This window comes from Sycon ciliatum, chromosome 12 (assembly GCF_964019385.1).
Source record: "Sycon ciliatum chromosome 12, ocSycCili1.1, whole genome shotgun sequence".
Taxonomy (NCBI): domain Eukaryota; kingdom Metazoa; phylum Porifera; class Calcarea; order Leucosolenida; family Sycettidae; genus Sycon; species Sycon ciliatum.
In genome coordinates, this window is record NC_088654.1 from 11106351 (window position 1) to 11119340 (window position 12990).

The 12990-nt window shown below is 49.3% G+C and overlaps 2 protein-coding genes across 3 annotated transcripts in view; one reads left to right on the forward strand and one right to left on the reverse strand.

The window, feature by feature from the left end:
• The window catches only part of LOC135828439 (uncharacterized), a 26563-nt gene extending 15810 nt beyond the window's left edge, over window positions 1–10753 (forward strand). For both annotated transcript variants that reach the window (XM_065340889.1, XM_065340890.1), the window contains 8 exons: window positions 3131–3262; window positions 3511–3631; window positions 4635–4780; window positions 5446–5901; window positions 6405–6554; window positions 6855–7543; window positions 8843–9281; window positions 9800–10753. In XM_065340889.1, coding sequence (XP_065196961.1) covers window positions 3131–3262; window positions 3511–3631; window positions 4635–4780; window positions 5446–5901; window positions 6405–6554; window positions 6855–7543; window positions 8843–9281; window positions 9800–9880 — 2214 coding nt within the window. In that variant the 3' untranslated portion in view covers window positions 9881–10753. The remainder of the gene's footprint in view (window positions 1–3130; window positions 3263–3510; window positions 3632–4634; window positions 4781–5445; window positions 5902–6404; window positions 6555–6854; window positions 7544–8842; window positions 9282–9799) is intronic.
• Window positions 10442–12990, reverse strand: part of LOC135828437 (uncharacterized) — a 26692-nt gene continuing 24143 nt past the window's right edge. The window contains exons 17-19 of the mRNA XM_065340888.1: window positions 12682–12774; window positions 12061–12124; window positions 10442–11135 (exon numbers count right to left, since the gene is read on the reverse strand). Of these exons, the coding sequence (XP_065196960.1) occupies window positions 10677–11135; window positions 12061–12124; window positions 12682–12774 (616 nt within the window). The 3' untranslated portion in view covers window positions 10442–10676. The remainder of the gene's footprint in view (window positions 11136–12060; window positions 12125–12681; window positions 12775–12990) is intronic.

Sequence of the window (12990 nt, forward strand, 5' to 3'; positions counted from 1 at the left end):
CCACAATGCATATTCAAATAGGGCTTTCAAATACAAGATCATAACGTGAAGCAACTTGGAAGAATTATTATGTATGCGAAGTGTATCGGGGGATGCATGCAGGGCGATAGTGCGGGTTCGAATACCTGGTTAGGCCACCCTTTGTTAATTCATTGTGTCGCGTCCCCGGCTCAGAGTGACTGGACCCCGAAATCACTACGAGCGGCGACTGAATATAGACGTGTGGCCTCACGACAAGCCCAACACAACCCAGGGGCCAACCAATATAGCTGGCTTGGTCCAAGTTCAACCCCACACGATCAACAGACAAAGACTGTTAGTTTTACGTTGTGAGTTGTATCAAATCCGAGCTCAAAGTAAACGAAGACAGAGAGCTGAGACCGAGTCTCGACTGCTAGACTAGACTAGACTAGACTAGACTAGAACTGAAGTAAAAGAGAGAATGAGAGCTTCTTTTATAGGGTGCTTCAGAGATATAATGGCGTGATCATGGCGAGGTAATTCCAGGAAATAGCAGAACAAGTCAAACCGGAATGTGCGCAGCCAGTCAGCAGAAATGCAGAATATACGTACGGTGATCATTCGAGAAGAAAGAGAAAGAAAGACATCGAGAGAAGAAAGACCAAATTGGGACGTGGGGAGCCCGCTCACCCACGTCAGAGTACAATGTGAGTATAATTATGAGGGTCACGTTGGGGAGCCCGCTCACCCAACGTGCCATAGTTCAGCGGCTTCTTATGGTAAGTTCTGCTGCATTCTTGGTCTTGCTTGCGTGATACTCTGACCTCTTGCGCGGTGACGGTTTTGGTTCTTGCACACGTCTCCTGCCTTGCACCTAGCTCTTGATATACAATGTCATATTAGTCTTGGCTCTTTGCACGAAGCACCGGGGCATCGTGGAAACCTGTAGAACGTCGTAGTGACGTGGTTTTGCACAAAGCCTGGGGTCACATTTCCAGGAAGTGAAGAACTTCCAGGAAACGTACAACGCGAGAACCTACCTGACCAGGTTCCGGCCTTGGATCACATGATGTGTCATGCCAAGAAGGCATGTCACCTACGTGGGAAAGCGCGTGTCGCTCAACCTACATGCTAAGCACGTGGGACAAGACACTGGCCAAACCACGTTGTACTAAAAGGGTGTGACAGCTCAGCACAGAGCTGCTCACTACGTAGATCCTGCTGTCACAGGACTATCAGGCAGCAGTCGTCACGTTTCTGGGACGTGACAATTGTTTAACGTCCTTTTTTTCGCGAAAAGGTACGCGGGAGGGCGGAAAAAAAACAAAAGCCCATTCCAAAATCTGGAAACCCCAATCAAACATTTTGACCAGTAAAGCATGTGATATATACAATATTTCTGGGTCTAACGGCACTTGCAGGCATAGAACAACACTCTTTGATGGTACATTGGAGCACATGCCTGTCATTGCCTGATGAATCCAACAAAACAGGTACATAGCATGGAGTTAGCCTGTCATGAAGTCATTACATCTGGATTTTTACTAGGACACACACCGTACGATATTTAAAAGCCAACATAAAAAAGAAAAAGAACACAAGACAAAGGCATGCCCGGGAGGCAAGATTATAAGTTTAAGGTCATGATCGGCACACTGTGAAACTACACAATCATGTATTTACAACTTCGCATATTATTGGTACTATCAAGAGTACATAACCCCCCAGAGTGTGCAACGCCTGATCCAGCTCTGCATAGGGTCTTGGTCGAGCGGAATCGGATCTTTGCGTCATAATACCGTACACATCTGAGTGGAACCCGGGGAGTCGCGGGTACTCTTGGATCAAAAACAATGGTGCCCTGCCTCGAGACCGGCCTTACGCTGGTGCGAAGTGTACGCATGATATCAGAAGATCCGATTCCGCTCGACCAGGACCCTACACAGAGCTGGATCGGCGTTGCACACTCTGGGGGGTTATGTACTCTTGGTACTACTACTTTCTTGTGTTTTTTTCCGGTCGGAGGCCAAAAGGTACGCGGGCGCGGACGTTAAACAACGAAAAAAGAAAGGGTGGCCTTATGTCTAAAAACAAAAAGTAGTTTTAAATTATTAGAATTTAGAACATCCCTATGCTTTTTTTTGTCTAGGTCATCAAGGCAAAAAAAGCATAGCGTAGGGCCCTGAGCTTCCAAGCTCTCTCGTTTATTCACAATCACGTGGCACTAGCCAATGAAAAGGTGATCGGTGGGTGATAGGTAATAGAGGGGAGAAAGAAAAAGTGAACTTAGGTAAACATGGCGACTACGAGGTACATGGTTACCACATCACAGATATGCTCTCTAGTACCTCAGACCTGCCCACCGCGAAAGCGATGATAGCGAACAGCTATGTTAGACATAGCAACTTGTGCTGGGATTACACCATTCAACAGCTTGCAAGGCTGATGAATTGACCTCTAGTACACGGTCACAACATCAGAAGATGTGCGAGCTACGCCCCCGTACACACAATGGCTGGGTTGATGCTGGTGTCTACCTGAGATAGCTGCTGTCTGTCGTGTGCACAGCACTGCTGGCCTCAACACCTGATATCCCAATGTTGTCATGACGATGGACATGGAGAAAAAGCGAAGAGATAAGATCGCTATTGCTTGGATAAGTGAAGCGTAGCCTAGGAATCGGCGAGCATCGAGATCTCTCGGGATAGGAACCATCCCAACATTTGCCATCCTAACATTACCCACGAAACTTTCAATAGACGCTTTTATTAATTGGGATGTGGTAGACCAGAAAGTAAATAGTTGAATAGGGCGGCAGGGTGTTGTACAGAATCAAGAGTACATGAAAACCAGAGTGTGCAGCTCGGATGGGTTGCTGTCACGGCGGAATTCCGTGATTACATCATTTTAGTGATGTAGTGCGTACAAGCAGGATTCAAGCAGGTCTCTTTCTGCACAACTGCAGCTCAGTTGTACGCACTACGCCATTTCCCGCCTCAGATCTGTGCCAACTATGATGTAATCACGGAATTCCGCCGTGACAAACACCCATAGTAGAAAAGATCCCAAGCTGCACACTCTGGTTTTCATGTACTCTTGACAGAATAGATGAGAAAGCGTACTTCAACTTGACTGCCCATTTTTTTTTCTCTGTTCTTCTCTGGCTCAGAGCCTGACGCGTATCTTGCTGCAGAGCTATTCCGATCTGATCCTGCATCCCGCCCCCGGCGAAGTGTTCGACCTGGACATCATCGTCACCGACGAGCTGCTCAACGTCCGCAGTGCCACACTCAGCATTAAGGTCAGAACAATGAATGAAAATAGCATGTTGAATTCTGTACGTTTGGTTTTGTTTGAGCTAAGGTGTTGCGACATTGGCGGTAAATGGTGAAGAAAGTGTTTGCTTCGTACGTCACAGCTGGCGCTTCCTGCCGCATGACTTGACACAGAGGGTTGCAACCATGTCAACTCCTAAATTGGCAATGCATTGCACAGCACAGCACAGCACAGCATGGTTGAATTGCGTTACGTGTCTGTTGCTTGGCGCAGGTGAAGTCTAAGAACGGAGATGTTCTTCTGGGACACGACGACCACCAGTACAGCCCGGACGAGTTTGTCCTGTTCTCCACGGGCCAGACCAACTGGGCACTGTCGCTGCTTGGCCTTCCAGGTAAGACAGGAACATTACCGCTGGTTGCAGCACTGTCGGGCGCCGAAGAACGAACAGCCTAGAATATCACCCAGCACAGCATACCAATGTATCACGGTGACTCAACTGTGCGTAGACCGTGATGCATGAAAATAAGAACGGTCTAGGCTACGAGGCTGAAACCCCCAGTTATTGGGCGACCGCCAGTACTGTTCTTAACCCTTTACTGTCCGATTAAAATGTATACAAGCCCACGCAACCACAAAATCTGAAACTAAAATTAGACGTAACTTTGGTTTGAATTTGACGATTTCCACGATCTTGGGCATCCTGGAAAGGTCTTGACGAGACGAACGCAATGAGCCCACACTCGGCGCCACAGGATGCACTGGTCCAGCGCTGCAAGCCAGGGAACGCGCAAAAGCGCTGAGCTCATGCTCCAGATCGATCTCAATCCACCATGTCACCCCTGTTGCTCGTATCGAGCTCAAATATTTTCGTAGAGACTCCCGGGAACCTACTTTTGAATTTGAATCGGTGTAGCCTTGCCAACAGGTGACGTAAACAGGGAAAATCCCAGCCGTTGACATGCGCGTCGCGCTCTGAACGCACATTTCCCGGGACCAGAATTACGAGTGCGATAACTCAGCAACCGCTCTTCGTATCGCTTCGGGAATTGTTCGAGGCGACAGCTGAGACTTTTCTCTTCGACCTACATATTTCGATCTCTCCAAAAGACCTAGATTTGAGCAAGTTACGATAATTTCAAAATGCCTACCCCATCGATCCCATTGGATCGATGCTTGTATGTACGGACAGTAAAGGGTTAAGTGCTAGTAGAGCCTGGGCATGTGTGACAGGAGCTCACAGTGTGTGTCATGTCTTTCACGTCGTACGCTGAGGGAATAGATGATGTGCAAATTAGTGTAACACAGCTAATTTTAGCGCCGGTGATATTTTAGATTCCTGACTCTCTGCTCCACCGTTTCCCTCCTGCTATGGCAATGTGTATGTTCTCACCCAGGTTCTGAAGGTTACCTGACTATCAAGGCCGAAGGTGATTACAACCAGCGGCCGTCGGCTGACGAGCAGCTCGAACTGAGAATCCCGTTCCGCCTGCGTAACTGCCACTTCGGCTTCGACCAGCCGATCATTCGTGATTTAGACCAGGTAATAACCACTCACAACCTGTGCAGGAGCGTAGCTGGTTCCTGCCCCCCTTTAGGGTGTGTGTGGGGGGGGGGGGGGGAGGGGTTGCACAGCCGCATATGTGTAGGATGGCTGGTGCATTTCATTCATGGTCATTATGTGCATGCTGAACCTAGGTCGAAATTTTTAGGGGGAGAGGGGGGCACATCCCCCCCCCCCCCCCCCCCCCCCCCCCCCGGTGCCCCATGCGGGCTACACGCCTGACCTGTGCATTGTAGTAGCCTGATCCCGAGCAACAGCCTCGCAGGATTTTAACACCGTGATCTGAGTGAACATTTGTTAGCAGGATCTAGACCGGGTACAAAGTACAGTATTGTCGGCCGGCCACAATGAAGGCTGCGTGCCGAGCAGAGCACCCATGGCTTGGAGGTCAGAGTTGCACAATAGCCTAGGAGAAGTTGAGATGCACGGTATTTGTGAGGTGACGCGAAAGTTCAGATCGCCTTATTTCGCTCGCGCGTTGGAAAACAAGCGAGTGACACGTCGAAATTTGGAGTTTTACGCCAAATTTGACGTGAAGTTGAGCGTCACGTCAGAGATAACATGCATCTTAACCTCTCTACTCTGGAAGTTATAATAATATTACTCTTGATGCTATGTATCTCATCTGGTGATGGTTAACACAGGCACAGCGCTACGTGGACGATCTGACCCGCTGTCGTAAGGACAAGACGCTGGCAAACTGCTCTCAGCTCAGCTCGGGTAGCACACAGCTGTCGCGGCTGACCTGTCGCTGCCCGCGCGACCGTCAGGGGGTCAAGGACTGCGAGCTGGGACGACGCATCAACATCCGCAGCGACTACTGGGCGGGCTTCTGGGAAAACAAGTTACAAACGGAAGTCTGGCAGCGCAAGCACATCTCCGAGTATCGCACCGGCGAGTTTCGACAGCAGGACCGAGACCCGTTCGGTCGCTACGACAACGATTTCAAAATCGCCCCGTGCAACGGCCTGTGCTCGGACCACGGGCGCAACACCTCGTGGCCGCTGGACGAGGTCAGTCCGTGCAACACCGACATGGGCCGCGTGGGACCGCTGTGCGGAATGTGCAAGGACAACACGTATGTGCTTGTGTCCTCCGAGGTAAGCCACCGCCGCCGCTATGCTGATAATTCTGGATTTTCCTTTCAATAGTTTGTGCGTATCATGACAGGGACGTCACAGGGCAGTGGGGAGTGGTGCTGCCGGGGTACGAGGGGGTCCCATGTGGGAAAAATCGGGTTTTTCACCCAGCAGGGCATGTTTTAGCACTCTACAGGCGCTCTGAGAGGACCATCCTGGACGCAAAGTGGTACAACCATGGCCGTACTGTTCGTACCGTGTGTGATGCCCCTGCATCATCGGAATACATGTTCATGTTGATTCACTGATCAATAGTTTTGTTGTGACCTTTTACCACTCTGCCGTAAGCGAACTGAGTGATTGCTACTCTTCTCGGCCCTGTGTGTGTGTGTGTGTGTGTGTGTGTGTGTGTGTGTGTGTGTGTGTGTGTGTGTGTGTGTGTGTGTGTGTGCGTGTGTGTGCCTGTGTGTGTGTGTGTGTGTATGTGTGTGCCACTTGTGCCGTGTGTGTGTGTGTTTATGCAGTGGTGTAAGCCGTGTGACCAGCGTCTGTACGGTGGCATTGGCCTGTACGTGATCATCGTCATCATGGTCACAGCGCTGGTCTTCTTCGTTCTCGTCTACCTGGAGGTGCGAGTCACCGCCACACTCGACTCATGGCTATTCTTCATGCAGGTATGTTGATGAAACACTTGAAGTTTGTGCCCCGAAAAGCTTTTTTCAACACAACCATAGATCAGCAATGCACTGTTCAACGCCCCCACACAACCATGCCCAGGTGGCTGTGTGGGGTGTTTATGGTACAAATGACGTCATTGCGCATTGGGCGTATTGCATTTTGTACTCGGGATTGGCTGATGTGTTGAGACTTAGTACAGGTGAAACTAACCTTCTTACATGACACGTACGTTTCAGTGCAGATCTGAATGCAAGAATGTCTTTCTGTCTGTCTCTACTGTACTGCGTGATAATCAGGCGGTGTTTTGCCTCTACCCGGATAATTTGATCGTGGGCGCCATCTCCTACAACAGCCTCACCTACGGCCTTGGGCAGCTATGCCTGTCCAAGCAACTGCAGCGCATCGAGGCTAAGATGCTGCTCGTCATCCAGCCGGGCGTTCTGTTCACCATGCTGGGCACGTTCAAGCTGCTCGAGCAGACCGCCGTCGGAATTCGCATGATGGACTGGCTCAGCAAAGGGCGCGAGAGCGAGCGCATGCTGCCACGCGTCCTCTGGCTGTGCGTCCTGTACAGCAGCAGCTCGCTTGCGTACGTAGCCTTGACCATGCTGACGTGCGTGAACCTGGACAACCACGGCCTTAAGGTGCTGTTCGTGGACGGCTCGGTGGAGTGCTTCAACAGCGTCCATCAGCCGTACGCCGTCTTCTCCATTCTCATCCTCATGCTGCTCATTCTGCCGCCGCTGGTCATTCTGGTCGTGGCGCCCAACTGGTCCAGGTCCAAGCGTGGCGGCACGTTTGTCAACTCCTTCATCGACATTGCCAAGTCGATCTACCGCCGCCGCTACCACACCTGGCCGGCCATCAGTCTCGGCCGGCGGCTGATGTTCGCCGTCTTCCTGACGGTGATCACGGACGGGCCGTCGCGCCGCCTCGCCATGACGATACACGCCCTGGTGCTGCTGGCCCTGCACGCCGTGTTCAAGTAAGCTACTCTGCTGATCATGTACATGTACAGTACTGGCCAAAGAAATCCAACCTCATGAATAAAATAGCGTTGCCGGGCGCTGCGCAGCCCTACAGTCCGGCATTTCAAAACTATAGACGCGTACCTAGGCAAAAACCGTTATGCCAGCATCTATACCACATAAAATCTGTGATCTCTTTGTGCATAAATTTTTCCAAATTGGGCGTCTGTTATCCAATCCTTTAGAAACTATATGAGAGTAATTGTGGAGCGATCCTGAGCAATATTCCGAAAACTATTCTCAAAAAGTTCCAGCCAAATTTGAAATATTTCAAAAACCCTACGCGTCTATAGTTTTGAAATGGACTGTAGCACTACACGTACACTGGTCTGTGCACTCGAACGCGGCGCTACTTTATTGATGAGGTTGGATTTCTCTGGTCAGAACTTTAGATTCACGCCCTGGTGCTGCTGGCCTTCCATGCCGTCTTCGAGTAAGCTCCTCTGCTCCATGTACGTGTAAAATAGTGAGCATGAACTCGGTATGATAATTCTTGATATGCACAAAGCAGTCAATGAAAGGAAGAGACAGAGAATTACAGAAATGGGGAGAGAGAGAGAGATAGAGAGATTATAACGATACACGCACTGGTGCTGCTGGCTTTGAATGTCGTCTTCAAGTAAGCTACTCTGCTCCATGTACATAGTTATAGGAGTGGACGTGAACTCAGTATGGGAAGTCTTGACCCACACAAGGTAGACTATGGAAGACAAAACAAAGAAATAGAGAAAGGGAGATAGAGAGATTAAGGAGAAAGGGAGATAGAGAGATTAAGGAGAAAGGGAGATAGAGAGATTAAGGAGAAAGGGAGATAGAGAGATTAAGGAGAAAGGGAGATAGAGAGATTAAGGAGAAAATGAGATAGAGAGATTAAGGAGAGAAAGAGGCACAACGGGACAGTTGGAGAGGGAGAGAGAGAAATAGCTTTTAGCAAATCAAACATATCTTATCCCACTATGACTACATGTTCGTGTGTGTGTGTGTGTGTGCGTGTGCGTGTGCGTATGTGTGTGTGTGTGTGTGTGTGCGTATGTGTGTGTGTGTGCGTGTGTGTGTGTGTGTGTGTGTGTGTGTGTGTGCGTGCGTATGTGTGTGTGTGTGTGTGTGTGTGTGTGTGTGTGTGTGTGTGTGTGTGTGTGTGTGTGTGTGTGTGTGTGCGTGTGTGAGCGTGCGTGTGTGTATATACAATGGTGTGCATGGGTGCATGTGCGTGTATGTATTTGCGTGTATCGACACACTTTCCTCACAACACACAGGCCGTACAAGAAGGAGGCCAAGCGTCGCCTCTTCTTCTTCTCCGACATCAACAACACGTTCGAGGCGTTCATCCTGCTCGACCTGAGCATTCTGGGTGTGCTGCGACTGGTCGTGTCCGACTTTGGCATCGACGATCCGCGCCAGTTTGCTCAGACTGCCGTCTATCCGCTGTACGCCGCACCAACAGTCATCATTCTTGCCCTGCTCGCCGAGAAGCTCATCTTGCGCTTGCGTGCCCGCAGCAAAAGCCAGGCATCGCCCGGTTCCAGCGGGGACTCGGCGTACGGTGACAGTCCCGAGGAGCAGGGCAAGCATCATCTCCTGCAGCATATGGCCGGGCGCCACGTGGACGAGGACAGTAACGAGGAGAGCGACGACGGACAGGATGACGCGGACACGCCGGAGAGTCCCGGCGAACACGTGCCCATTGCCGGAAATGTAAGCTGCACGGGTGGTGTGTATTCAGATGTTTGTGTGCGTAGGCTTGTGTTCGATTGTACGTACGTTTGTGCATGTGCATTTGTTGTCTCTATATTAATCCAGTTCCGGTGTGTATGTTGGGAGCTGCATACAACAAAATGAGATATAAATCTTGCACCAGTACAAAATTGACATTAAAACGTCACCGGCACAAATCCGGACCGTGACTACAATTGTACACGGGATTTCCACACTAAAATGTCACGTGGGTTCTCCACACAAATATTGTACATTGGATCTCCGCACTAAAGAAGCAGATAGGATTTCCTTACTGAAATTGTACGTCATGGGATTTCCACATTAAATTCATAGTAAGTGAAATTGCACATGGGATTTCCCCTCTAAATTTGTTCACGGGATTTCCACTCTAAATTTGTTCACGGGCTTTCCACACTAGAATTGCACGAGGAAATTCCTCTGATACCGACCGACATGCTGTCTACTCTCTGTCTTGCGTCTCCTATCTGCCTCACCAGGCTGGTCGAGGACCCATCAATCGCATTCACGGCATTGCAACACCACTTCTCATGGAGATCCAGGACATCAGTGACCAATGATAAAATACTGTTTTTAAAGGAAAAGGACAGAGAAACTACAAGTTACACTATAATGTCCACTAACACCACCAGTCCTTTTTCTTTACTATAAATTTATCCTTGGCTCTCCATCTGAGTCCATACATTTTGCATCTTTGCTTCTTATACATGGCAGCACATCTCATAAAGATTGATTTAGCATCTTTGCATGGCAGCACCGTATCATGGAGGTACAGTCAGACCTCGCCTTTTAAACCGCACACACCCGTTTTACACAAAAGTACCATAATAGGCGAGGGAACTGGATAATCGAACACCGGTTTTGTTGGATGCATCACGTATGTTGTACATCTGTAACCAGCTATTTTCTTCCGGATGGCGAGGGATCCGGATAAAAGAGGACCGGATAAGCGAGAGGTCTGTGACCATCCGTGTGTACTATTTGCGCCTAAGTGAAGCACATTATCAGCACAATATGCTTTCCCGGCACGTTACTCCCTGCACGATATGAGCAGTTCTAGCAATTAGCCTAGAGTCCTTCGATATTTCAAACTGAACATTAGTTGTATCACATGTTTCTACTTGACTAATGTGACTTAGCTTATCACATAAAGGAAGGAATGATCATGCGTAAGAAGAATCACATAAATAGAGTAGGAATGAAAGGTCAAGGGTGAAACGTTTCAATATCGATTTCAATCTCAACCACAAGAATTTCACGTGAATATCTCAAAGTTTTCAATCCCACTATTTAGCCTATTATTGATTATGCTAAGATTCAAAGCAAAATGGTTATAATACAATTTTCTGCAGTTCTCTACGACGATTTCTTGATCAGTGATTTGAACTTTGATAACCTGCCGCTAGATGAGCGCTTTGGTGGTAGCGATGTGGTGCGAGAGAGTGTAGTGTTATGGGTAGCAGGCGGTTGGGGGTACGGTGGAGGCGGTGGGTCTTCCGGTGGTAGCGGCTGTTGCCTGCTCACGGAACGATTACGTTCTCCCTCCACATTGCCGCTGCCTGTCTGGTGGTAATGCTGCTGGTACTCGCCATCCCGTTCTGGCTCGTACGACCCATCGTCGTGGCCTTCCTGAGCGTTTCCGTGGTTACGGTGGGTACGATGCTGCGCCGCGCCGTCCGTCGGTGCTGTGTGTGGTGGTGCCATGGCAACCGGTGTGGACTGGTAGTGACGCAGGGCCTGCTGTCGCTGGCGCTGCTGCTGCTGCGGGTCTGTCAGGAACTGCTCCATGACGGCAATGCACTCGGTGTGCCCGTACTGTTGTACACAACCATGTAGAACACACACAAGCACGCGGGGAACACATACACATGGACACACGAGCACGTGGGCACACGCGTTCATGGACACATGAGCACATTGTTACACAAGCACATGTTCATGCGGACACACGAGCACATGAACACATGGACACACACCAACACATGGACGCACACAAACATCATAATTCATCCGAACACGCATGACCCAGGGAACCTACATACTCCTGTTTCCGGGGAAATCGCGATTCCGCGGCTGCCTTTTTCCATTTTTTTGCGATTTTTTAAAAGACCGCGTTTTCCGCGTTTTTTGAACTTTTTTGTTGCACTACACGTACACACAGTGCACTGTTCAGTCAGCAACGTCTCATCGTGGCGGCTTTGTACTCAAATATGACGAGTGCTTACACCAGAGACTTGTAACTGGTTGATTTCACTACATACTCACTGAAAATTGCCTCATATCAACTGCAAACTTGCCGCATATCAATAATATACACTGCATATTTACCGCAAATTCACCGCAAATTATGCCATATTTACCCGCAAATTACACCGCAAATTCTGGGATTTATTTCCGCGATTTTCCCCGGGGACAGATACTTCCAGTGCTAGCAGTACATGTAGAGTCCTGGAAACAGAAACCCGACATCATTGATAAAGTAGCGCCATGCTCAAGTGTGCAACGTGCTGCACGTGGTGCTAGGGCCGATATACACACACACACGCACACACACACGCATGCATGCACATAAGCATACGCATGGACACACGCACACACACATTGACACACATTGACACGGACACACATGCGCACAAATTCACACACACACACACACACACACACACACACACACACACACACACACACACACACACACACACACACACACACACACACACACACACATCTCCTCACTCACCATGCTAGCAAAGTCCAGCGGTGTCCTGCCTTCAGCATCAGGAATACCACAATTTGCTCCTCTCCTGCACAAACAACACGCGGCATACACAGTGACCCAGTAGGTAATGGAGTATACGTGTACCACGATAGTCAAATGAACAGAGAACACACAGGGTAGATTCAACTTGGACTCTTCAACTCGCACTCGCTGACTGTATAAGATCTGGTTATGTTGGTGGACAGTTTGTCATAACTTGTAACATTTTGTCTTGCTCCTTTAACACAGGGTAGACGTCTGCAGTTCGTGACAAACAATCTGTGTGCGGCTTATACTCCAGTGACGTTGACGACAGTGCTGTCGTGCATTCATCCGATAGGCAATCCAATGGTTTGTGATTTGACTTGCTCTGTATTCACCTTCAGCAGGGCTTATCATTAAAATTATTATCATTATTAGACGCTTGTTTGCGTTTACATCACCAAGCAAGCTTGACTAGTCTTCGCATAAGCCAAATGAACAAAAGAAATGAGGAACGAGCGAGGCCAATGAGGTGAACACACGCTCCGGAGTCTAAGCCTTGCCTATTCAGCAGGGCTTAGACTCCGGAAAAAAAGCGGTAGTAGAAACAAATATTCTCACCTAAGAAGAGCCGTGACAACCTGAGGCCGATTTGCAGCTAGTGCCCAGTGCAGTGGAGTGAAACCTTTGCCATCTTGAGCATTGACATCACAGCTAAACATTGCACAGCAGTCAGACACAAGATGGCCAACAGGATGTCGATTACACTCAAATCAGAAGGAATATTCCACCTGGCCCACCGGTGTATGTGTGTGTGTGTGTGTGTGTGTGTGTGTGTGTGTGTGTGTGTGTGTGCTGAAGTGGCGTCGGTCTCGGCTGTGGCATCGGCAGACTTGGTCCGGAAACAGCGGGTTGCCCTGCCCTGCTGCA